General features: G+C 33.4%; 2 protein-coding genes across 4 annotated transcripts; one reads left to right on the forward strand and one right to left on the reverse strand.

Annotated features, from left to right (window-relative positions):
- The first annotated feature begins 1,597 nt into the window (after positions 1-1,597).
- LOC137822633 (GDSL esterase/lipase) lies at positions 1,598-3,546 on the forward strand. 3 transcript variants are annotated; one of them, XM_090295069.1, is made up of 3 exons: positions 1,598-1,750; positions 1,823-2,281; positions 2,837-3,546. In XM_090295069.1, exons 1-3 carry the CDS (start codon positions 1,667-1,669, stop codon positions 2,840-2,842), a joined length of 549 nt encoding a protein of 182 aa, XP_090151195.1. In that variant the 5' UTR covers positions 1,598-1,666; the 3' UTR covers positions 2,843-3,546. The 3 variants fall into 3 exon arrangements, with proteins under 3 accessions (XP_090151195.1, XP_090151194.1, XP_068483653.1); XM_090295068.1 differs by having other exon boundaries at positions 2,843-3,546; XM_068627552.2 differs by having other exon boundaries at positions 2,855-3,546.
- A 713-nt stretch (positions 3,547-4,259) lies between these two features.
- LOC137822632 (CO(2)-response secreted protease) lies at positions 4,260-8,657 on the reverse strand. Its single transcript, XM_068627551.2, has 9 exons — positions 8,097-8,657; positions 7,759-8,015; positions 7,459-7,570; positions 6,695-7,202; positions 6,062-6,162; positions 5,532-5,777; positions 5,331-5,445; positions 5,034-5,241; positions 4,260-4,860 (listed from the first exon to the last, which is right to left on the reverse strand). Exons 1-9 carry the CDS (start codon positions 8,303-8,305, stop codon positions 4,307-4,309), a joined length of 2,310 nt encoding a protein of 769 aa, XP_068483652.2. The 5' UTR covers positions 8,306-8,657; the 3' UTR covers positions 4,260-4,306.
- Positions 8,658-25,036: the final 16,379 nt, after the last annotated feature.

Here is a 25,036-nt window from a genome sequence, read left to right on the forward strand (position 1 = left end):
AATATACTTTTTTATTGTATATTTATTTCCTTTTCAAATTGGAAGTAAGTTCTAATGCTTAACTAATGTCTCTATAAGACGTACAATAACTAAATTAATTGACTAAAGCTTTTTAAAAAATTTAAGTACCAATATATTACTGACAACTAAAAGCAAATTAACAAAAATGAGAAAGGAATGAACTTGCTATAAAAAAATACTTGACAAATCTTTTGGTTCATATGGTTAGGGGTGACAAAGTGAGGCGGGTCATGCGGGTCGGCCCGCGGCCCGCGGTAAAAAACGCGGGGCGGGCTGACGTTTTCAACCCGCTGACCCGCATTAGTCCGCCCCGCATAACCCGCGGCCCGCGCGGGCCAACAGCGGGGCGGGGCGGGGTGGCCCGCTAGTCCGCAAAAAAAAAATAAAAATAATTGACTTGACTTGTTAGAATATAACTTTCTCTATTCATCAATTCTTAAAATTTATTCTATAGTGGTTCATTACATTACAACACTAAGGGTTCTAATTAAATCTAGTGTGATTAAACTATTTCTTACAAAATTTGAAGATTCCTTTTAAGTGATCATCCCTTTATATTGAGACAATGATTTAACAAGACATACAGTTAATTTTATATTTTGTGAGCGCATGAAACACGGGAATCAATCTCGTTAAAAAAAAACTTTCTCTATCAAGTAATTGGTATAGACATATACATAAATTTTATATCATAAATCCTTTGTTGCGTTTGTTCTAAGCTTGGTTTCATGAACATTGATTTCCAACCTTTCAGTAGGATTAGACAATAAACTTCTAAAAAGAATATAATAAATCATTAATTTTGAAATCTTTTTTTTTTCTTTTAGATGTTTCTGCAACACTCAATTGTTTTTTCTTCTACGTTAAAAAAAAAAAGCGGGTCAACCCGCAAGCGGGGCGGGTCATGAAAACCAACCCGCATTTTGTATGCGGGGCGGGCCAACCCGACCCGCATTTTGCGGGCCAAAGCGGGGCGGGGCGAGCCTATGTGGGACGGGTTGGCCCGCTTTGCCACCCCTACATATGGTATATATAACTATTAATTGCACTCACCACATGATAGTCATTCACAACTGCTATATTTTTCTCTTATAAATTTATCTTCTTAGCTATTAAATAACTATAAATAATATATATATATATATATATCATGATTAATATACATCAAGATAAATGACATGACTAATATTTATATTTGACAAATAAATTATCATGCATGATACGCTAGAAATAAACTAACTACAAATATATATCACATGACTTTTATAATATATATATGTATATATATATATATATTATAAATAATTTTTTTACATATATGAATTAGCTAATTGCTGTTTTAATTAGGCATAATAAAAAATCATACTAATAGGCCTGAGTTTAACAAATTAAATTTACTTATAACAAAAATAATTTAATTTACCTTTCAAGACCTCCAGCTTCACTTTTATCTATATATAAATTAACTTACTTTAAATGAAATAGTACTTTTAATATAATTTTAATTAATGGACTAAACTTACAATGAAATAAGTTTAATAATCAATTTTGTCCCTTAATTTTTTTACAGTGTGGAATTACTCTTATCCATGTCTGTAGCTGAATAACTTAGGTTTTCGTTAGTTGAGTTCCGTGGATAACAACAATGGAAGCAGTGTTTGAGAAACTCAATGCCTTCACCAAATCTGGCCAGGACTTTCTTGACGGCGTTTTTCGTCGCCGCAATCCGGTATTCTATCTCATGTTTTGGGTTTGTGCAATTTCTTTAGCATTCATTCACTGTGTGTAATGGTAATTTCAGATTGAAATCCTCAAACGGTTGCAGAGAGAAGCGTTTTCCGATATTATGAAACTCAGAGACAGGCAAGAGAAGGTTGAGCGGATCCTCTCTTTCTATCAGTCCACCAAAGGGGGGCCCTTTCAAGATACCATCACTCACGTGAGAGGTCAGCTGGACTTTTTGGGTTCACTGTTGGTGCTGAGTGATGTTAATCAGCAGAACTTAGATGTTGTAGATAAGTGTGGAATCAGAACAGGGGTTGATTCCAGGTTCATTTTTGAAACAACAATTGGGGAGAAGTGTTCTGGTGCTGCTGAGTTTGTGGCCACTCATGGAGGCAGGGAACATTGTGATGAAAAGCCTCTCTCTCTCTCCAAGCTTAGTTTAACAGCAAATGTCAATGATTGGTTCTCTTTGGTTGCTATGCCTGTAGGTGCCCGAGGCAGAGATGTTGCAATTGCTTCCAATTCTTTTGATCAGGTACTGTTTACTTTTGTATGTTTCTCGAACGACTAGTCACTGTTAGAATTTGTGGTTTGTAGCTTTTATTTTTCCATTTGGTGTTCCCTTGAAATTAGATGCGAAAAATCCAGGAATGGTTTTTCCATATGATTCTATTCTAGAATTCTCACCCGAGGAACACCAATCTGATTGGACCATAGAAGTTAAATAGTTAGAGACTGCAAGGTCTACAGATTGTCCCAATTGGGTAAAAATATTGAAAAGCATCAAAACAACATACTAGTTGTTAGAAACAAAAAGGCTAGCCTTGAAAAAATTGCAGCAAAAAGTCATCTTAAGTTGATTATTCAGAGGTCAAGTCATGTGTCTACGTAGATGAATTGTTAATTGTTTACTTTGCCTGCCTTTTATCTGGATTTGCTTCTTTTTTTTCCGCTGTAAACGGAACTCCTTTGCTCACTTAAGATATAGTTCTTTTAAACTGCAAATACTATATTGTTTGGCACTTTGGCTTGTTGATATATCCATTTTCACTCTACCCTTTCCTAATTTGGCTATTGATATGCTGACAAGGTGTAGTGCTGCATTTAGGTTGGAAAAGGGTTTACAGATTTTTCCTATTTTGGGCCTCCTCTTCTCCACTTGCACAATGGCACTGCTATAGGCTTAACTCTGCGAAAGTCTAATGTTATTGCTTCATTGGCTCAACACGTAACTGGTATGCAAATTCTACATACATCTAGCACCTTTGGGCAACTTGTGTATCAATTTTCTAGAGGAACAAAACTGTCTATTTTGGGTCTTCACCGCATGCCTTTATCATCAAACAAACTTGGAAATTTTGGTGTTTTTACCATTCCAATAGTATTGTCAAAGCAAAAGGAAGTTTCTGAGGCAGCACCTGAAGTATTGCCAACAAAGGGAACACGCACTTTGGGTGGTTCTATTGCCTTGATGGCGGAGTCCGAAATTGATGGTTTTAGAAAACTTGGAGGTTGGTTTGAGATGAACAAATTAAATCCACAATCTGTACAATTTGGTGTAACCATATGTGATGATTCGGAAGATTCATTAGGCTGGGGAATAAGTCTCAGTAGATTCATAGTAAATTCAGCAAATGAGGCTCATTTTCAGGCTGAATCCTACCTAAAATTTAACATGGGTAATAAATTTTGCTTGAAGCCAGGTGTTGTATTGGGAACAGATGGGAAATCTAAAATAGCTGCTTTAATGCTTCAATCTAATTGGTCCCTTTGATGAATATATGTGTATTTTCTTTATTAGTAGAGTGCTCACTTTTTTAATTTGTTAGTGTTATATACATTTATTTGGTTCAAAATATGGTTTTTTTATGCAAAATGTATTTGGGAGTTAACTGATGATGTTTAGATTAGTTGTTCACAATGAACGGATACAAGTTTTTGGTTTTACACCAAAATGTAATTTGCGAACAAACAACCTTGTATTAAAAAAATATGAAATCTTCAGAACATTTTAAACTACTAATTTTATTTTTCAAAATATATTTTAACTCATAATAAACAATAAATTATATCAATAAGGTGTCAACTCTGAAATAAATATCATTTGCTTGCTTGTAATAGCATGCATATCATCTTTTCATTTCAATTAGGTGAGATTGTACCGCTGTTAAAAAAAAACGTTGAACAATCTAACCACTTTACTCTGTTGTGTTTTGAATGTGTGATAGTATTTTTAGTCTACTAACTACTTCTGAAGCAAAGAAATTGATGTTGAATTACCAACCCGTGTAAAAGACAGGCTACTTACTTCCTTCCAGCTATAATATTAATGTAACTGAAAGGGGCAAAAGATGTGTGAGCCAGTTGGACCTAATATTGAGTGTAAATAATTAGTCAGCCAGACTATATGTTTGCAAAAGAAAGTATATTTGAGAAGCTCAAGCAGTAATTAATTAAACCATATGAAGGGCAAATAAATAATGAGAATTACGACTAGAGAGTAGGCATCATCATGCATGAAGAACTTTGCTTGCATTTATTAATCCTTACTTTTGTTATACTATTTTGTTAATACAAAAGGAATTCGAACTGTATATTTGTCGTTACTCCAAGTAATCGATCCAAACAAATCTTTCTCCAAGGGTGTCAAAGCTGAGAAAATAACTTGGTAGCTTAGTGTTTTACTACTTTCTGTAAATTGAAGTTTATCTGGAGTTAATGTAACATTTACACTACTTGGAGCGTCCACAACGGGAGAGTACACTGTTTCATCTTCTTCACCAACATTTGTGACGGTTCTAATCACGTTCACATCTCCTCTGCCAGTGATGTTTACTGCTATGGAAGGGTAGTTGAGGTTGGAGATGAGATCAAAACTCAAATTCTCAGGACAACTGAAATTGGCAGGGGCAGTTCTGGAGATGATCCTAATCGTGCTTATGTTAAGTTTAATGTAACACAAAAAGTTCAAGTAGTCAAGGGTGCTGGTTTCGTAAACCAGCCCTGGTCGTAATGATTCAGATGTTGTTATTTCCCCTGCTCCATAGTCGTAAGGTGTGGCGAACGGTCCCGAATCATTTCTTATGGGATCCTTGAGGTTGTCGTTTTGAATTGCTGCATATGTATACAATTGTTATATCGTACTAGGATTACTAATTTACAATTTATATATGAGTACATTCCACTGCAAAGGAGTTATCGTTATCGTTACTCTTGATAAAAGAGATATGTGCAATCTTAAGAAATCACAGGAAGTTGAATGTTTAAAGATTCATCAAATGTCTGACCTGAAGTCATGATGGCAGATTTGATTGCGGAGGGACTCCAAGTGGGGTTGTGTGTTTTGACATGGCATGCAAGTCCTGAAACATGTGGACAGGCCATGGAAGTCCCTGAGATTATGTTGTACCGTGAAGGCTCTCTTCCTTTGGGAACATGATCTGTGCTATTATTCCATGCAGCCAGAATGTTTACTCCTGGTGCTGCAATATCAGGCTACAGAGAAAGAAGAAAAGTTTTCTTTACTGTTTAAGCATTGAGCATCATGATTCATGATAATGTGTAATCCTATCATCGTATCATACCTTGAGAATATTGCTTGAAAGCCTCGAAGGTCCTCTAGATGAAAAGTCTACCACCATTGGAGCAGGCTTAATATCAAAAACTGTAACTGTTTTTTGTACTGTTGCCATTGGGTTGCTTCATATTATATGGATAAACAGTTAAACTAACCTGTGATAAACAAATTCTAAAATTAACCAACCATGTTTGCTTATCACCCTTACCTGGTTGAATTGATGATATATTGGAGGATTGAGGAGGCATCCTTTGGATTTATCACCGTTACTGGGAAGTCCCCGAAATTTTCTGCTAATAATCCACTTGTATTGGTAATTAAAGCCAAACCTATTCCTCCCAAACCTTTAATCATCGTAGCCAGGTCATCAGGAAACAAATCGTCATTCACGTCTTCACAAACCACTATTTTCCCTTTGATTTTATTTCCATCCATTGAATTTTCATTGCATTGTCTGCATTTATTTTTGTTGGGAGTGAGTGGTTTGAATCTTAAATATAACTGATGATAATACACTTTTTTTAGGCTGTCAAATTCCAGACTTTGATTATTTTCGTATTTATAATTTATAAGCGTCGACTATTTCTACCTTTAAGGCATAATTTTTAAGAAAATTATGGATAAATCACAGGATAGGAATAAGTTGTGTTTTAAAATATGACTTCTACCTAACAAAATTGTATCTAGAAATGTAACAATTCCATTGGCATTGTTTAGTTTTTTTTTATCTATACGTACCTGCCATTAGTTTTGTCGCTGTCATTTGACTTAGCAAGCTCACCAGATATGATTGGATAGTCGGGAGAACTTGAAAGTGGAGAGAAATTTATAGCTCTACCCTAAAGTTTAATAATCATCAATCACCAACAAAGATTATATTAGTTTCACCCAACTGGTATCCAAAATACTAACAAGAAAAATAAAAGTTGAAATTTTTTATGAAAATACAAAAAAAAAAAATTAATCGTGATTTTTTAAGTAATTATAAACAACACATGATGTATTGAATATTCGTTAACTAGTAATACTTTTAAAATATTTATCACAAAACTTTAAAATGAATATGCTTCATGTGATTTTTTATATGATCTGAACTTTTTTAAATTCAGAAATCTAAAGGTATGACACAATATATACTAACTAGTTCTTAATAAAGACAGAAAGAGGCAAGTTTCGCCCTCTTCAAACAAAGATGCAGCAGTCCGAAATTGTTTTAGTTTCAGTTCCATTCAATTGAATGTGCTGAATACTTCTGTGTTTATGCATTCGAAAAGTGCAATATTAATTTCTGATCAATGTTATTATGTTATTCTAATGATAACAGGGTTGTAAAATAAACATTTTCGATTTAGAAATGAACGGAAAACGTACACTAATGACGCTGTGATCACCCAAAACGAGGTTGGACTGGAAATCCCGGTCGATGGTGGAAGCTGCAACCGTTAAAATCCAAGGCGAGTCGTTCTCAATCGAGGACGGAGTCGGTCCATCATTGCCGCCGGCGCAGACCACCAGGATGCCGCGCTCGACGGCGTGGAATGCTCCGATGGAAATGGGGTCCTTGGTTAAGTCTTTATCTTCCCCAGCTGACGCACCCAGCGACACCGACAGCACATCCACTCCGTCGGCAATGGCATCGTCAAACGCCGCCATAATGGCCGACCCCGAACAAAAGTTCAATGGACACACTTTGTATATCGCCAACCTAGATTCTGGGGACCCACTCTTTGCGGTCCCCGCCGCCAGACCATAGAACGATGCGTTTCTCACGACGGCACCTACCGCCGTCGACGCCACGTGGGTCCCATGGCCATTATAATCCCTTGGCGAGATGGAGTGGGGGTCTTCATCAGGATAACACCTTGCCCCGATTAGCTTCCTAATCAAATAACCAAAATGAAAACAATAAGCTAAATCGCTTTTAGTAATAACACCAACATTTGCCTTTATTTTCATTTCCAACATTTATGGTGCACTCGTGTGTGCCTCCAGGAATTATCTATCAGGTGATGGTGTAACATCATATTCAATGTCTGGTTTTTTATTTCTTATTTGTTATATAACTTTTAAAATTTAAATACATGACATTTAGAAATAGAGTAGAGAGTATAACTGGTGCAATTTCAGTATACAACCTGTTGCAATTAGAAGAATTGAAGTCCTTTGATGTCATGCACTTGCCTTTCCAACTGGATGGAATCGGACCCATTCCCTTGTCGTTGAAACTCTCATTCTCTTGCCATATACCTGAAATATTCCTTTTTTTAATACACTAACAAGTACATATACAGTACAATATTTAGTACGTACGAGGATATATATATATATATATATGTAGTATTCGGTAACCATTTGTGATATCGATAACAATAGCACAATAACATGTACGTATATTTACGTATACATATGCATATCATTTTATAGTTGTTGATAACCTGTGTCTATGATGCCAAGGATAATGTCCGACGAAGAAGAGAAATTGGAGAGTGTGTTCGGTTTGGTGTCCACTTCGACACGAGTTTGCTGTTCGAGAAAATACCAGGAACGAGTTGTGTGGAGCTTCAGAATGGGGTCAGGAAAAACAGACACAACACCAGGTTTCTGAGCAATTGAGTCTGCCTCCTCTTTTGATAAACGAGCTGCGAACCCTGAGAAACCATGTTTGTAGTTTCGTACCAGAGCTTTCTTATCCCTTCACCAAATCGATTAATTAATAACTTTGATGTCAACATAATTAATAAGACATGTAATTACGTACACACAGTTATGGTACCTCTTCAGCACTGAATTAAGAATCTGAGCATGGTCATTCCGAAGAGAAGCATTTGTTGAATCCGCAGCTCCCATATAGACTATATAAACTTGTTTAGCGTTGGTATCATCATGGTTATTACCATTCCATGCTGACGAGCTTGACGCTCCAAGAAACAGAAACAGAAACAGAATGCAGAATAAATGCAACAAAAGTGTGTCCCCTTTCATGTTTTATATGTTGGTATTCTCTGAACACTTTGTTGCACTCAGTGGTGTGCTTTGCATCACCCTCGCATGGTGCTATATATAATGCATTCGGTGTTGAAGAAAGGTAGAATGATTGCATATGCTTATTCCTTACGCGCATTGGAATTACCCGTTACGCACTGAGTCCATGGAAAGTGTTTGATTTGAAGATATAGCATTGGTAGGGAGGCATAGATGATAGAGGAAAATTTTGTTGTTCGTGCCAACCACCTTAATATTCGATAACCAAAACTGGAGGTAGCATGCAGTTAGTAACATGTGATGCGGCATGTCAAGATTATATAAACAACATTATATTATTGCAGTTAATGCTGGGAAAAGCATGCTATCAGTGTCATTATAAAGGAATTAAGGTACTCTACCTCGCTAATTACAGAAATTAAGTGTCCCTTTGGTTTACAGCTTTAATAAAATTTAATTTATTAGTTACCCAATGAACACGGTAACCCAACCATGTCGCCATGTGATTCATCAGAGCGAAAAAGATTCCTTAACCTTCGTAGTTACATTCATATCTTCAATTCTCAAAATAATTTAAGAGTTATTATCAATTTACCCACAGCTGTCCATTTCATCTTTGTTAGCATACCATTTGAAGTTAAAATTATTGTGATTTTAGTCCATAATTACTGTTATTAATCTCTACATTTCAGAAAAACATCTTTTTATAATTGTTTTCAAACATAAACTGATATTAATTAGTTATCTGAATTCCAGTTGAGCTCTTAAATTTTTAAAAAATATTTTTCAATTTGATTTAGATAATAATAATATAATAATCAATGTAGTATGATTGTGATAACAGTATTTTAATTATATTTAATTAATTTTTAAATTTTAAATATTATTATACTATTAGAATATGGTGTCAAGTATATGTTAAGTATATGTTTTTATGGTGTGAAAGAAATCTTTTTCTTTCTAAAATCAAAGTTTTATGTTTTCATTAAAAAAAATTATTAAATAATAATTAAAATTAGATATTACAAAATTAACTAAATTAGATACTATGCTAAAAAAATTAACTAAATTAGATATTATACTAAAAATTAAAAAATTATTGATATATTTCTATTATTAATAAAAAATTATAAAATAATTTTTAAATTTGTATATAAATTAGTTATCAAATTTTATACTCTAAATTAGTTTCTAAAAGACTAATGGAAACTAATTTAGAATATAAATACTTAGTAGATAAAACCTTAATAATTAATGGTTAGATATCAATTTAAAAATTATTTTATAAATTTTTATTAATAATAGAAACTATATTAGATATCAATAAATTTTTAATTTTTAGAATAATATTTAATTTAGTTAATTTTATAATTAATTATTTTTTATCTTTATATTTTGTTATTTAATGATTTTATTGTAGAATTATCATGCATGAATATGAATTGATTACTTATTTACAACATTTTCAAAACATAATTCTTCTATTTTAAAATTGATTGTTTCCCAATGGAACCGATTTCTCATCAAATAGAAAACTGATTCCTTTCTCTATTTTTTAGCTTTCAACAAAATTATCATGTGTCAGTGGCAAGAGATAATATTCATGTAAAAATAAATAAATAGAGGAATCATTATCTTATAAACGTGAAGCTGGATGTTTTAAACTTATATGTAATAAAAAATAGTTAGTACTATTTTCTTTTTTATGTTTACACAATTTAAAATAGATATAAAATAATTTGTCTAAAACAAAAGTAATTAAATATGTTATATTTCTATAACTAACATAATTATAATATATTAAACTTATATGCAATATAAAAATATTATTATTATTTTATTTTATTTTTATTTTTACTTTTACACAATTTAAGAATAAAATAAAATAATTTGACTAAATATACTTTACGTGCCTGAAAATATTGTCACATTTTAGTCTATAATTCGTTTTGTTATTTTTAAATCTTTCACATTTAGTTACTTTATTTTAGTTTTTATTATTAACTAGAATTAATTTAATATTAAAAATATAGAATAATTATTAAAAAAAATTAAATTATTTATAAGTGTATGATGAAATTAAATAGGATATTTAAATATTTCTATAAATAAGATAACCATATATAATTTATATATATATATATATATATATATATTATAGACAATAGTTTTAATATTATTTAAAAATAATATACAATAATTTTTTTTTTGTAAAATATTATTAAAATGAAAATCATTATATAAATTTTATTTTGCAATTATATATATACGTAAAGAATATTAATGAAAAAAATTATATGTATATATTATGAGTAAAAATATTTTATATTAATTTTAACTAATGTAAATAAGAAAAATGAAAGAATAATAATTAATTTTAATGTTATATATATTTTTCATATACTATAATTAGTAATTCCCAAAAGTATAAAACACATGTTATTATTTTTATCTATAGAGATAAAATTTCTACTCATGGCATATTAGAGAATAATCAATAAATATATATATATATATAATACATTACAATGTCAGAGTAAACTTATAATTATTTTTAATAAAAAAAAGATTTTTAAAGTAGATTATTATCTTAAAAAGAATATAATTATCTTATTTATATTAAATAAAAAAACATAACACTTAAATGATTAAGTACCCTCAAAGATTAAAAACAGACGTACTAATATTGACCAAAAATAAATTACGATTAATATTAGTTATTTATATAAAATAGGTCTGAAAATAGAAGTGATGATAGGAAATGGATTATCCCTTTCTTCAATAATTAACTACTCGTATAATAACATCTCCATACTAATCATCTTACGAATTATTCTTAAAATAACTTTTTATGAATTAACGGCATAAAGATTTATATCGATAATATATAGAAATTAAACGGGCAATGTTTAGACAAAGGGATGAAAGAGAGAATGAAATTGGGAATTAATCATGATCCGGGTCAGGAATAGCACGCGCTTTGTCCTTTCTTGTGAAATTCTTGTCTTTTGCTTATAATTTGTTTTTAAAATAATAATACTTTGACATCTTTTAAAAAAATACATCTACTTCGCAACCCATTATAATTATATAATAATATATATTAAAATTTTAAATTAAAATTTTAAATTAAAATTTTAAATTAAAAAATAAAATAAATACAATTAAAATATTATTTTTTAAATTGATAAGTAAATATATTTTATTTAATAAGTGTTAACATACTCTTAGTTTCATTTCTTAATTTTAAATTTTAAGGGCTATTGATTACGTATATATTGATCTTAGTAATATTATCTTAAGGAATTTGGTCGGAACGTTGTCATTGTTTATGGAAAAGTGGTTTAAAAATGAATATTCATACTCTTAACCCTCAACTAGAAAATTTGTTTTGATATAGTTTCAAATCACTTCAATTAAAGAAAGTAACCAAAACTGTAACAATGCTATGTTAGAATATTCTAGTTTGTAGAGACCGGTTTCCGCCCTCGGACACTAATACCAGTTTTTGACTCATTGTATTTTACCTGGTCTGACTTTCAATTTGTTCTTCAACAATTAGAAATGTTCTTTAAAAATAAAAATACGAATATCTTTTAAAGATAAAACAACTTTTAATTTGTTCTTCAACTATTAGAAATTTCTTTAAAGATAAAACAATAAAGAAACTCTTAAAAAAAGTCATAATATTTCATATGTGATGATTAATGATTATGATGTTATAGTTATAATTAATTAATTAATAATTAATAGAGAATATAATGTCCCAAATGAGTTCAGTATGAAATATCAATGGCGTTGGCGTGTCAATGTTGCAAGTGTATGTTAAGAGAATTCCATCGTAATAGTAATAACAATGGTGAGTTATGGGATATTATGAAGAGTTTGGTATGGTGGAATAACAAGACCAGGAAATTATGCATTGTTTATTTATGTGAGAAAAAGGCAAAGCAAGCCTATGAATATTTTTAATCAGGCTATTATTTTTTTAGTATTATCCTTCGCTGTTATAGCACAAAATTAACCAAAGTGAATAAATTAGAAATAGTAGAACTTCTATAATGTATTGTGAGCATAAGTGAGTTAATTATTAGTAAATTGTCATAATCTATCTCTGAATGGAGAAGGGCAGTTTAAATAAAACTTCAAGGATATTTTTTCATGAAAACAAGTAAAGAAGAGTTACTTTATTCATAACAAAAGCAAAAATTAAGGTAGTTATAGGCAGTAAAAGAAAACAAAAGTATGGGGAATCACACCTTATTCGTCAACACTTTTTTCAAGAATAAAGATAAAATATCTTGTTACAATACAGTAACAATTATATTTAACAAATATTTCTAAATCACTAAGCATGTATAAATAGAAAAACATCATTTGAACACATTATTTTTATATCTGAGTTTTTAAACTTTGTGATTTGAACAAAGGGATATATAAAAATTAAATCAAAAAAATCATTCGAAATTTATATCTACCAATACACATCAATATCATTGGTAACTGATTTGTCTAAGAGGGATGTCTCTGAATCAGAGCATGTGTCCCATAAATCTTTTCTCCAGAGCGAAATCCGGTATATATTGACTAAGTTATAACCTCTCTGCATTTAATCATTATTATGCCTTAATTGAGTGATTAAGATTAATTAATTGAGATCCCTTGACTTAATGTTCCCAAATAACATTAGATATACAGGTTGGGAAACGTCTCATAAATGACCAACCATCAGATAAGCCCAAGACCTTACAACCCCATAGTCTCATTAGTCTCATACGTAAGCCAATGAGACTAATGAGTTCAAAGATCAGTATCAAATCAACTTCATTCTATTATTGGACTCGGACCATGATCTCACCGTAACAAAAAATATGAAATTAGTACAACACTTTTAAGAACTAAAATGGTATATTTCTTTTATTACATTTTGTTCACTACATAAATTATTCTTAATTAAAATCAAATAATTCTAAACTTACACATTTATTTTCATCTATACTAAATTTTAAAACTATTTGAGATTTGATTAAGAAGTTTTGTTACAATATTTACAATATTCTACCACCACCGTATTTTTATCGTCACTGCAAATTTGTTATCGTTATCAACTTTAAAGTCGTCTCTGGAAAAGAAGTTAGTAGTAATAGTTGATCTGTTTATATATTTTTTACAATTTCTATGTACGAAGTAGGAGTATTTTTTTATTTATTTTTTATTAAAATTAGATTAATATTATAATATTATTAAAATAACATTACAATTAAGATTTAAATTAATATAAATTAAATAATTAGAATTAGAATTAATATTAGGCAGTGTGTTTTAATCAAGTTAATTTATTTTCCATTAATTGCTATAGTTAGCATATGATTTGACATATCATAATTTTGATGTAGATAAGTTATGTGTATGTTTGGGTAAAATTTTGATATTTATAAGTACATAATAATTTTTCACAATATAATATAATTGATTGTTATTTATTTACATTTGTAGGTTGACATACACTCAAACAATAATATATGACATCAATTATTTAGAATAATTAATTTAATTTGTACATATTACAACGATAAATTTAAAAACCGAGACCCATGTAATATGTACTCTAACAAATATTTAATTATTTTACATGGATATATATTGTATTGATATTTGTTATAACCGATATAATATTTTTTTATTTTATATCAAATTAACTATTTTTTTATTAAAAATAAATAAATAAATAAATATGTGGTTCAATTCGTTTACATATCAAGTGTGCTACTCAATAAAAATGTCCAATAACTTTGTCCAAACCAACCAACTCAATCACCTAATCATTACAATACACTCAAACCTACATACACAACAAAAAACTAACTAAGACTTTAAATCTACCACAAACACGTCAACGAATCAAGACACCACTCCATAAAGGAAAAACAAGCAGAAACAAACATTTAATTGATTCAGAGAAAAGATTTCAGAGTGATCAATCACTCCTCCCTTAAAAATGTGATTATTCTTTTGCCTCCAAATCTCGTCAATGATTGCAACCCAAACACTTCCTCAAGCGGTGTTTACATATTCTGGAACATTGCACAAGATAAAGTGTAAGAAATGTGAACCTGAATCAAAATGTGTTGAATCAAGTGTGTTCAAGCTTTGAAGAATCCAAACCCTTTGAAGTTTGATGGAAGACTGGTTGTGCTTGCGGTTGCAGAGGTGTTTTAGAATAAGATCTGGGGTAGATTATCTGTGTAAATCCACTCTTGATTGAATCCAAAGCTTAAGCATTCTTAAACCCTTTTATTGAAAGTGTTTTTCAAACTAATTGAAAAACAACCTGTTGTTTTGTCGAAACAACCGATTGTTTTATACTTAGGTGTTTTTAGAAAGGTTGAAAACTGTTTTTGATGGTTGACTTGTTGTCAAACCAAAACAACCGATTGATTCGAGTATTCAACCGATTGTTTGTTCTGGGACCATAACAGAAAACTGTTTTGTGTTTTGACTAAGCATTAAATGATTTTATAACTGATTACGCTCCAGTTTTAAATGCTTTGGACAGTCTTTGAAAGCAATAAATAGTTTGTTATGTTTATGTAACAAACAAGAACTGAGATTTAATAAAAGAAAAACAGATTTGAGTTTTTCACTGATTTGGCTTTTGAAGAGTTGAAGTTTGCTTGGATCAAGAGAGTGTGGAATAGGATTTTCATCTTGTATTGATTTCAGATCTTTCTGTAACAAGTGTAATCCTTTTGTACCTTAAGAAACTCTGTGTGTGAAGCTGAGAAGTGTTGTGTGTTCTTGAGGTTGTCAAGATCAACATTCTTAGTGGTGTTTGTGCTGAGCCAAAGGAAGTGTATGTCTTGAGGGGATCAAGGTCACTTTGGTGGTGTTGTAAGTAATATAGGGTTGATTGCTTAGTGGATTCCCCAGTGGTTTCTGGGAAGACTGGATGTAGCTCTTGGTTTAAGAGTGAACCAGTATAAACCTGTGTGTGCATTCTCTCTATCCCTTGAACTCTTTAATTTCAGTTTATATTGTGAACTGCTATAAACAACTGATTGTTTCTGCGAAACAACCGATTGTTTTTCTGGTGTTGTGCTAAATTGCTTTGTGTTTTTGGCAAACTGAATTCTGAATCAAGTTTTCTCGAAGTAATTTCGTTCTAGACTTAAAAGTTTGCGAAAACCCTCTTTAAACCATTCACCCCCCTCTAGTTTAAAACCATACATTCTAACAATTGGCATCAAGAGCTTGGTACTTGAAAGATACTCAAGTTTGATCCGAAAATCTTTTTCAATGGCTGGAAAACTATCTTTTGAGGAAGGTGCTTCAATCTACAAACCACCTTTATTCTGTGGTTTGAATTATAAGTATTGGGAGGCTATAATGAAAATCTTTGTTGAATCCATTGATCAAGGAATTTGGGATTCAATCGAGAATGGCCCCTTCATTCCAAAGCTCAAAAAGAATGAATCTTTTATTACAAAACCTTGGTCCCAATGGACCAATGAAGAATGTAAGATGGCCAAGCTTGATTGTACTGCTCAAAACATAATAGCTTCTGCACTAGATACTAATGAGTTTTTCAGGATATCAAAATGCAAATATGCTAAAGTGATGTGGGACACACTCAAAGCTACTCATGAGAACATCAATGAATCAAAGGAAGTAAGGTCAAGAAGTCAAGCATGAAGGAAAAGGAGGCAAAACAAAAAAAGCATCAACCTCTGCTTCATGGCCAAAAAGGAAGATGACTCAAGTAGTGTAAGTTCCTCTAACTCCTCAAATTCTGAGAATTATAGTCAATTGCTCCAAGCTTTTCAAGAAACACATGAAGAAGCTAATCGATTGGCCCTCTTGAATAACTGGTTAAAGGGAATGAATAGCTGACTTGAAAACAAAGTCAAAACACTGGAAGAGGAATTGGAAAATTCAAAAACAGATTTTGAAAACCTTGAAATTGTTTACAAAAACTCCTCTTGCAAGTGTGATACTCTTATTTGTTAAAATTGTGAAAATCTTGAAAAGAAAGTTCATTATCTTGTTAAAAATGTGGATAAACTTTCTAAAGGTCAATCCAACTTTGAGAATGTCTTGGCATCTCAAAACTGTATTTTTGGAAAACTGGATTGGGTTTTAACCCACAGAACAAGCAAGATAGATTTTCAAAGTCATTTTCGAAACTTTCAGAAAAACAACCGATTGATCTGTCGAAACAATTGGTTGTTACATGCTTCTACTGCATGAAAATAGGTCATTCTGTCAGATTCTGTAAAATCAGAAAATATGTTGTACCTAGGGGCTTTATGAAGTGGATTCCCAAGTGTAGTAAAGATTCAAATGATGAAGATAAACCAAATGGACCCACATTCATAAGGGGACCAAATCTTTGTACTTGAAAATCTTCTTTATAGGAAACCTTGGAGGAGAGCATGCAACAATGGTACATGGACAATGGGTGCTCAAAGCACATGACTGGGGACAAATCAAGGTTTCTAAGTATCTCCTTTAAGCAAGAAGGGCACGTTACTTATGGGGTCAACAACAAGGGGAGGATTCTTGGAAGAGGATCCATAGGAGACAAAGATATCTTGGTCATCCATGATGTTCTCTATGTAGAAGGTTTAAAGCACAATCTGCTGAGCATTAGTCAATTGTATGACAAATGATATCAGGTTATCTTCAAATCAAACTCCAGTGAAATCTGTCTTCCCAACACAAAAGAGGTAATGTTGATTGGAAAGAGAATCAATAATGTTTATCTTTTAGATATCTCATTTCCTTGTTCAATTGGTTGTCTTCTATCCAAGCATGATGAGTCTTGGCTTTGGCATAAAAGAATTGCTCACATTCACATGAATCACTTGAACAAGTTAATTTCTAAAGATCTTGTGATTGGGCTGCCCAAGCTCAAGTTTGAGAAGGACCATATTTGTGAAGCTTGCCAAAAGGGGAAACAAGTGAAAAACTCTTTTAAAATAAAAAATGTTGTTTCTTCTTTAAAACCTCTTGAGCTACTTCACATGGATCTTTTTGGACCTTCAAGAACCATGAGCCTTGGTGGAAACTATTATGCTCTTGTTATTGTGGATGATTTTTCTAGGTTCACTTGGACTCTCTTATTGGAATCAAAAAGTGATGCCTTCTCTGCATTCAAGAAGCTTGCAAGAAGATTGCAAAATACAAAGAACAACAACATAGGCTCAATAAGAAGTGATCATGGAGGTGAATTCCAAAATGAAAAGTTCAGCAAGTTCTGTGAAAATATGGGAATTCTACACAATTTTTCAGCTCCAAGAACTCCACAACAGAATGTAGTAGTGCAAAGGAAGAACAGATCCCTTGAAGAACTAGCTAGAACAATGCTAAGTGAATCTTCTCTTCCTAAGTATTTTTGGGCTAATGCAGTTAGCACCTCTTGTTATGTGATGAATAGAGTGCTAATTAGGCCAATTCTGAAGAAGACTCCTTATGAACTCTTCAATGGAAGGAAACCAAACATCAATCACCTCATAGTTTTCGATTGCAGCTGTTTTGTTCTCAACAATGGAAAGGAAAACCTAGGGAAATTTGATGAAAAAGCTGATCATGGTATCTTCATAGGCTATTCTCTAACTAGTCATGCAAACAGAATCTACAACAAGAGGCTAATGACTGTAGAAAAGTCTGTTCATGTTGTCTTTAATGAAGTGAATCGCAAAAGCATTCAAATCTCGAAGAACAGTGCTGAAGAGGATGAGCAGAACATCAGTTTGGAGAAGCTGGACATCTGTGCAGAAAAACAACCGGTTAATTGCTCAAAACAACCGATTGAAATTCTGCAACAGAGTGAGTTGCCCAAAGAATGGAGGATTCCTAGAGATCTGTCAGTGGAGAACATCATTGGGCAGATAAAGGAAGGTGTCTCTACACGTAGCTCCATCTCAAACTTCTGCAGGCACACTACTTTTGATGGAGATCAAGCTCAAGTGGACATGGAGGCCAATCATCAAGAGCAAGAAGAGGATGAGGCTCAAATAGAGGACGCCCATGGAGGTCAAAGCCCACCTCAAAGGCTTACAAGGAGCATGTTCAAAGCTTTAGGAGCTAATGGACGTTTATTTTCTCTTTTTGTAATTTCTTTGTTTGAAGGTGCTTAGAGGGAAACATTAGAAACCTCTTTTGTTAAAGCATCTTTAGGTCTTTAGATTAGGAGTCTTAGGGAGGGTGCGTTAGTAGATAGGTGTAGGAGTAATAGGGAGGTGCCAAAGTGAGAGAGAAGGTCACACCTTCCTAATGGCTATAGTTGGCGCCACTTTCATTTGTATTTGGGGGGAATTTTGAATTTATTTAGCTTTGCATTTCAGCACCTCTAGGCTATAAATTAAGGTGCTGCCTTTGTATTTTTCAGATTTGAATTTTGATTAGAGAAACTATACTCAATTTTTGAGAGAGCATTGGAGAGCTTTGTGCCTTCCTCACTAGTCTTATCTTGAGAGTTCCATGGTTACCTCAAGTGGCGGCTTGCACACTCATCTTGGAGTCACCATCCTCTAAGTGGCGTGATCATCCAACCATTCCTCCATCTTCATGAGCTTTCTCTTCTCCTTCCTTCCTTCTCTTGTTATATTCATGTCTTAGCTTGCTTCTTAGCTTTTTCTGTTCGGCACTTTTCATTTCTTGTTGTTTTTGCTTCGGTCTTGTGTTTTCTGCCGATTCATCTTTGCTTCCTTTTCATTTTCTAGCTTATATGTTCGGTACATTTCAGTTCTAATACATTTTGTTCAGTGCATTTGCCATTTCTTCCATTTTTAATCGGTTCAATTTGACAATACATGGAACTTCCATATGAGTTTGGGTTTTGGTACTAGTTTTGGTGAGTTCTTGATTATAGAACATTGATCCAATTCTATCTTAAAGTGCCTATCTCATATCCAACTCAAGATGATTCATAAGAATGTCAAGAATAATTCATATTGTGCTAGTGGAATCACATCAGCTTTTGTATCTCAAATTGAACCAAAGTCAATTGATGAAGCTCTCAAGGATGAAAAGTGGGTTGAAGCTATGCATGAAAAGCTGAATCAGTTTGCAAGGAATGAGGTATGGTTTCTTGTCCCTAAAACAGCTTTTATGAACATCATTGGTTCGAAGTGGGTGTTCAGAAACAAACTGGATGATGATGGTGTGATCACAAGGAACAAAGCAAGGCTAGTTGCCAAAGGCTACAATCAAGAGGAGGGAATTGATTATGGTGAAACATTTGCTCCTGTTGTAAGATTGAAAGCTGTGAGGTTGTTGCTGGCTTTTGCATGTATGAGTGGTTTTAAACTCTTTCAAATGGATGTCAAAAGTGCCTTTTTAAATGGCTACATCAATGAGGAAGTGTATGTGGATCAACCACCGGGCTTTGAAGATCACCAATATCCCAATCATGTCTTCAAGCTGAAAAAGGCTTTGTATGGGCTGAAACAAGTTCCAAGGCAGTGGTATGAAAGGCTTAACAACTTTCTTTTGTCTCATGGCTATGAAAGGGGAATGATTGACAAGACTTTCTTCGTCAAAAAGTCAAATTCTGAAATTATCCTTGTGCAAATCTATGTTGATGACATCATCTTTGGTGTCACACAAGATACTTTATGTGAAGAATTTGTGGCTGCTATGAAAGGTGAGTTTGAAATGTCTATGATGGGAGAATTGTCTTTCTTTCTTGGATCGCAGGTTAATCAAACAAAGGATGGAATCTTTCTATGCCAATCAAAGTATTGTAAAGAGATTCTCAAGAAATTTGAAATGGAGAGTGGCAAGGAAGCAAGCACACCTATGCCATCAAGCTGCTACATGGATGCAGATGTTGCTGGAAAAGGGGTAGATCAAACAAAATACAGAGGTTTGATTGGTTCTTTGCTCTATCTAAGAACAAGTAGACCAAACATCATGTTTGCGGAATGTCTTTGTGCAAGATATCAAGCAAATCCAAAGGAATCCCACTTCAAAGCTGCAAAGAGAATTCTGAAATATCTCAAAGGAACATCAACTGTTGGGTTATGGTATCCTTCTCGCTCCCATTTATTTAATTGGCTATTCAGATTCTGATTTTGCAGGAAGCAAGCTAGATAGGAAAAGCACAAGTGGCACTTGCCACCTTCTTGGTTCAAGCTTCATCTCATGGCATAGCAAGAAACAAGCTTGTGTGGCTCTCTCTACTGCTGAGGCTGAGTACATAGCTGCTGGAAGCTGTTGTGCACAAATCCTATGGCTCAAACAACAACTTGCAGACTTTGGATTGCAAATCAGCAAGGTCCCTTTGATGTGTGACAATACAAGTGCTATCAATCTTACCAAAAATCAGATTCAACACTCAAGAACTACGCATATTGAGATACGCCATCATTTCATCAGGGATCATGTGAGCAATGGGAACTGTGAAGTGAAGTTTGTTGAAACAAAACTGCAGCTAGCAGATATCTTCACAAAACCACTACCAAAAGAAAGGTTCTTCTTTTTGTGAAATGAGTTAGGTATCCTTGACCCTCAAAATCTTTCCTAAATCTGTTTTAATACCTGTTAGAGTCTATTTGTGAAGACAAATATGGGGAGAATTGATTGGATCTTGTGTATCTTTCTCTGGAATTGTTTAAAACTGCTGAAATCTCTGATATTAAAACTGTTTTTGCTTCTGCTGATAGAACAACCGATTGTTTCGTGTAAACAACCGATTGTTTGTCTGGAACCTTGTTTTGAATATGTGTAAAACTAACCTGCTGTTGTAGAAAGCAGTGGATTGTATATATGCTGTTTTTGTAGGAACTACTTCAAATTCAATCAAATCCAACACAAGCAACCAGGGATTTGTCTTCATCAAATAGGGGGAGATTGTTGAATCAAATGTGTTCAAGCTTTGAAGAATCCAAACCCTTTGAAGTTTGATGGAAGGCTAGTTGTGCTTGCTGTTGCAGAGGTGTTTTAGAATAAGATATGGGGTAGATTATCTGTGTAAATCCACTCTTGATTGAATCCAAAGCTTAAGCATTTTTAAACCTTTTTATTGAAAGTGTTTTTCAAACTAAGTGAAAAACAACCTGTTGTTTTGTCGAAACAACCGATTGTTTTATACTTAGGTGTTTTTAGAAAGGTTGAATTTTTTTTTTATGGTTGACTTGCTGTCAAACCAAAACAACCGATTGATTCGAGTATTCAACCGATTGTTTGTTTTGGGACCATAACAGAAAACTGTTTTGTGCTTTGACTAAGCATTAAATGATTTTATAACTGATTACGCTCCAGTTTTAAATGCTTTGGACAGTCTTTGAAAGCAATAAATAGTTTGTTATGTTTATGTAACAAACAAGAACTGAGATTTAATAAAAGAAAAACAGATTTGAGTTTTTCACTGATTTGGCTTTTGAAGAGTTGAAGTTTGCTTTGAGATTGCTTGGATCAAGAGAGTGTGGAATAGGATTTTCATCTTGTATTGATTTCAGATCTTTCTGTAACAAGTGTAATCCTTTTGTACTTTGAAGAAATTCTGTGTTTGAAGCTGAGAAGTGTTGTGTGTTCTTGAGGTTGTCAAGATCAGCATTCTTAGTGGTGTTTGTGCTGAGGCAAAGGAAGTGTGTGTCTTGAGGGGATCAAGGTCACTTCTTTGGTTGTGTTGTAAGTAATCTAGGGTTGATTGCTTAGTGGATTCCCCAGTGGTTTATGAGAAGACTGGATGTAGCTCTTGGTTTAAGAGTGAACCAGTATAAACCTGTGTGTGCATTCTCTCTATCTCTTGAACTCTTTAATTTCAGTTTATATTGTGAACTTGTATAAACAACCGATTGTTTCTGCGAAACAACCGATTGTTTTTCTGGTGTTGTGCTAAATTGCTTTGTGTTTTTGGCAAACCGAATTTTGAATCTAGTTTTCTCGAAGTAATTTCATTCTAGACTTAAAAGTTTGCGAAAACCCTCTTTAAACCATTCACCCCGCCCCCTCCCCTCTAGTTTAATGCCATACATTCTAACAAAATGATCTACAGACGCCATCCCAATCCAAGCATAACACTGACTCCAAACTAACCAAGCTACTCTGCATTGAAAAAACAAGTGCCTTGTAGTCTCAACTTCTTCCCGACACAAATAACATGTGGAACAATCAACAGTAACCCCACGTCTAACCGGATTAGCCTTGGAAGCAATCAAATTATCCAATACACTCCAAGTAGTAAAAAGAGCAGAAGGTAACACCTTAATCTTCCAAAAATCTTTGAACAAGGGTGAACTTTCACTGATGCAAGCATTCCTTAAAATAATATATGCCGAGCTGACCGAAACGAGACGTGAGCCTTGAAGCTCCTGCATAAGCTAAAATTCATTAGTCTTTTCTCAATTGAACAAACCTCTTCTCCACTTAAAAACCCAATTCCAAGAGTCGGAATCCAACACCCAAAAGAATCCAAGCGATCTTCATTGCTAATGCTTAAATAGAACAATCTTGGAAACCTACTCTTCAAAGCTTCAGAACCCAACCACACATCATCTCAAAACAAAATATTATTTCCATTACCAATTGTCCACTCGAAGCAATGCTCAAAATTTCTTCCCCACTCCTCCATCCTCCAAATCCCCTTCAAATCTCTCCACCACAAAGACTCATTTTAAGAACTCTTATTCTCTTTCAGACTCCTCCAACCACCGTATTTTGAATCAATAATCTCTTTCCAGAGCTCTCCCTTGTCGGAACCCAAACACCAAATCCATTTTCCCAATAAGGCCACATTAAATAACCGAAGGTCCAAAATACCAACACCACCATCTTCCCGAGGCTCACAGACCTTTCTCCAAGAAATCCAAGCAATCTTCTTCCCAACCGACCCCCAACCCCACAAAAATTTTCTCTGTAATTTCACGATTTCTTTCAACACCGAAGAAGGAAACTTAAACAAAGAAACATAAAAGATTGGAATGGAAGAAAGAACAAACTTAATCAGACAAACTCTCCTTGCTAGTGATAGGAATCTACCTTTCCACCTACCTAGTCTGCTTTTCATTCTTTCTAACACGTCGGCCCAAAACGCATTTCTCTTATGACAACTTCCCATGAGCAACCCCAGATACTTAAAAGGAGCATTCATCACATCACAATTGAGTATAACACAAAAAAACGTTGGATCTCAGACTTATCCACTCCCTACCCACCAATCATACTTTTCGAGAAGTTGACCTTAAGGCCAGAAGCTAACTCAAAGCAATTCAACATTACTTTAATAGTAAACACGCTTTTAATATTGGCTTCACAAAAGAACAAAATGTCATTAGTGAATTGGAGCATATTCACCTTTACCTTTTTAACTCCAATCTCCAAACTTTCAACCAAGTTTCGCTCGACTACTTTTCTTGACACCCCTGCCAAACCTTGAGCCACAATAAGAAACATAAAAGGCACAAGAGGATCGCCTTGACAATGACCCTTCTGTGGATGGAATTCCTTAGTTGGACTTCAATTTACTAACACCGAAACAGAAGAAAATTCCAAGCACGCTTTGATCCACCTAATCCATTTATCACAAAAACCCAACCTACCTAACATATAAAAGATGAACTCCCAACTAACAGAATCATAGGCCTTCTCGTAATCAACTTTAAAAAAAACACAACTTTTCTTTTTCTTTCTAATCTCATCTAAGACCTCATTAGCCACAAGAACACTGTCCAATAACTCACTTCCTTCTAGAAAAGTTGACTGTCTAAGGTCTATGACTTTGCTTAATACCTTTTTCAACTTTATTGACAGGAGCTTTGATACAATTTTATATAAACAACCAACCAAAGATATAGGTCTAAAATCACCAAGTTGTCGGGGATTATCGACCTTGGGAAGCAAACAAATGAATGAATCATTAGAACCCTTGGGCCAACTACCTTTAATCGCGAACTTGTTAACTGCTGAAATAATATCCACTTTTAAGAATTCCCAATCGAATTTAATAAAACCAAAATTAAAGTCGTCAGGACCAGGGATGTTAAAACTATCACAACTCCAAACAACTGATATAACTTCCTCTTCAAAAAAAATTCCCACCCGCATACTATTGTAATCATCTGTAATTGAACTGAATCTAACATTATCCAGTCTCATGGGAATCAATTCATATTTGTCAAATTTATCTTTAACAAACTCTCTGACCGTATCCTTGACCACTTCCATGTCTTCACACCACTGACCATTGTCGAAAAGTCCATTTATCACATTCTTGTTCCTCCTCCATTTGATAACAGAATGAAAGAACCTAGTACTAAGATCACCTTGTTTCACCCACTTTTGACGAGATTTCTGATGCAAAATCGCTTCTTGTTTGAAAAATAACCTATTTTGTTCAGCTAGCAAAAATCTCCTCTCCTCACAACCTTGCTCGTCTAGCTCGCTCACGTCGTCACGTTAATCCAACTCATTAATTTTCTTTTGCAAATCTTCCCCAACCTGATTGAAATTCCCAAAAATATCTTTATTCCGTCTCTTTATGTTTCCCTTTAACTTTTTCAAATTTTCCATCAACACTAAAATGCCCCCTCCCTGCACTTCGTAATTGGTCTAATTATTTCGCACAAATTCTTTAAACCTACTATCCCTTTGCCAAATATACAAGCATATAAACGATTTCAGACCCCAATCCACAAATGATTCTTTTAGAATTAATGCGCAATGATCAAAGACCGACCTACTTAGGACAAATTGTTTACTATCCGACCAAATACCCAACCACTCCCT

The sequence above is a fragment of the Phaseolus vulgaris genome, chromosome 9, assembly GCF_051622355.1.
Source record: "Phaseolus vulgaris cultivar YP4 chromosome 9, ASM5162235v1, whole genome shotgun sequence".
Classification (NCBI taxonomy): Eukaryota; Viridiplantae; Streptophyta; class Magnoliopsida; order Fabales; family Fabaceae; genus Phaseolus; species Phaseolus vulgaris.

Coding starts and splice junctions, on each gene's coding strand:
- LOC137822632 (XM_068627551.2), bottom strand. CDS start 8,305: ATGAAAGGGGACACACTTTTGTTGCATTTATTCTGCATTCTGTTTCTG. Junction 7,203..7,458: donor AATTCTTCTAATTGCAACAG/GTTGTATACTGA, acceptor TTATTTGATTAG/GAAGCTAATCGGGGCAAGGT. Junction 5,446..5,531: donor TATATCATCAATTCAACCAG/GTAAGGGTGATA, acceptor TATAATATGAAG/CAACCCAATGGCAACAGTAC.
- LOC137822633 (XM_068627552.2), top strand. CDS start 1,667: ATGGAAGCAGTGTTTGAGAAACTCAATGCCTTCACCAAATCTGGCCAG. Junction 1,751..1,822: donor TTTTTCGTCGCCGCAATCCG/GTATTCTATCTC, acceptor TGGTAATTTCAG/ATTGAAATCCTCAAACGGTT. Junction 2,282..2,854: donor CTTCCAATTCTTTTGATCAG/GTACTGTTTACT, acceptor TGCTGCATTTAG/GTTGGAAAAGGGTTTACAGA.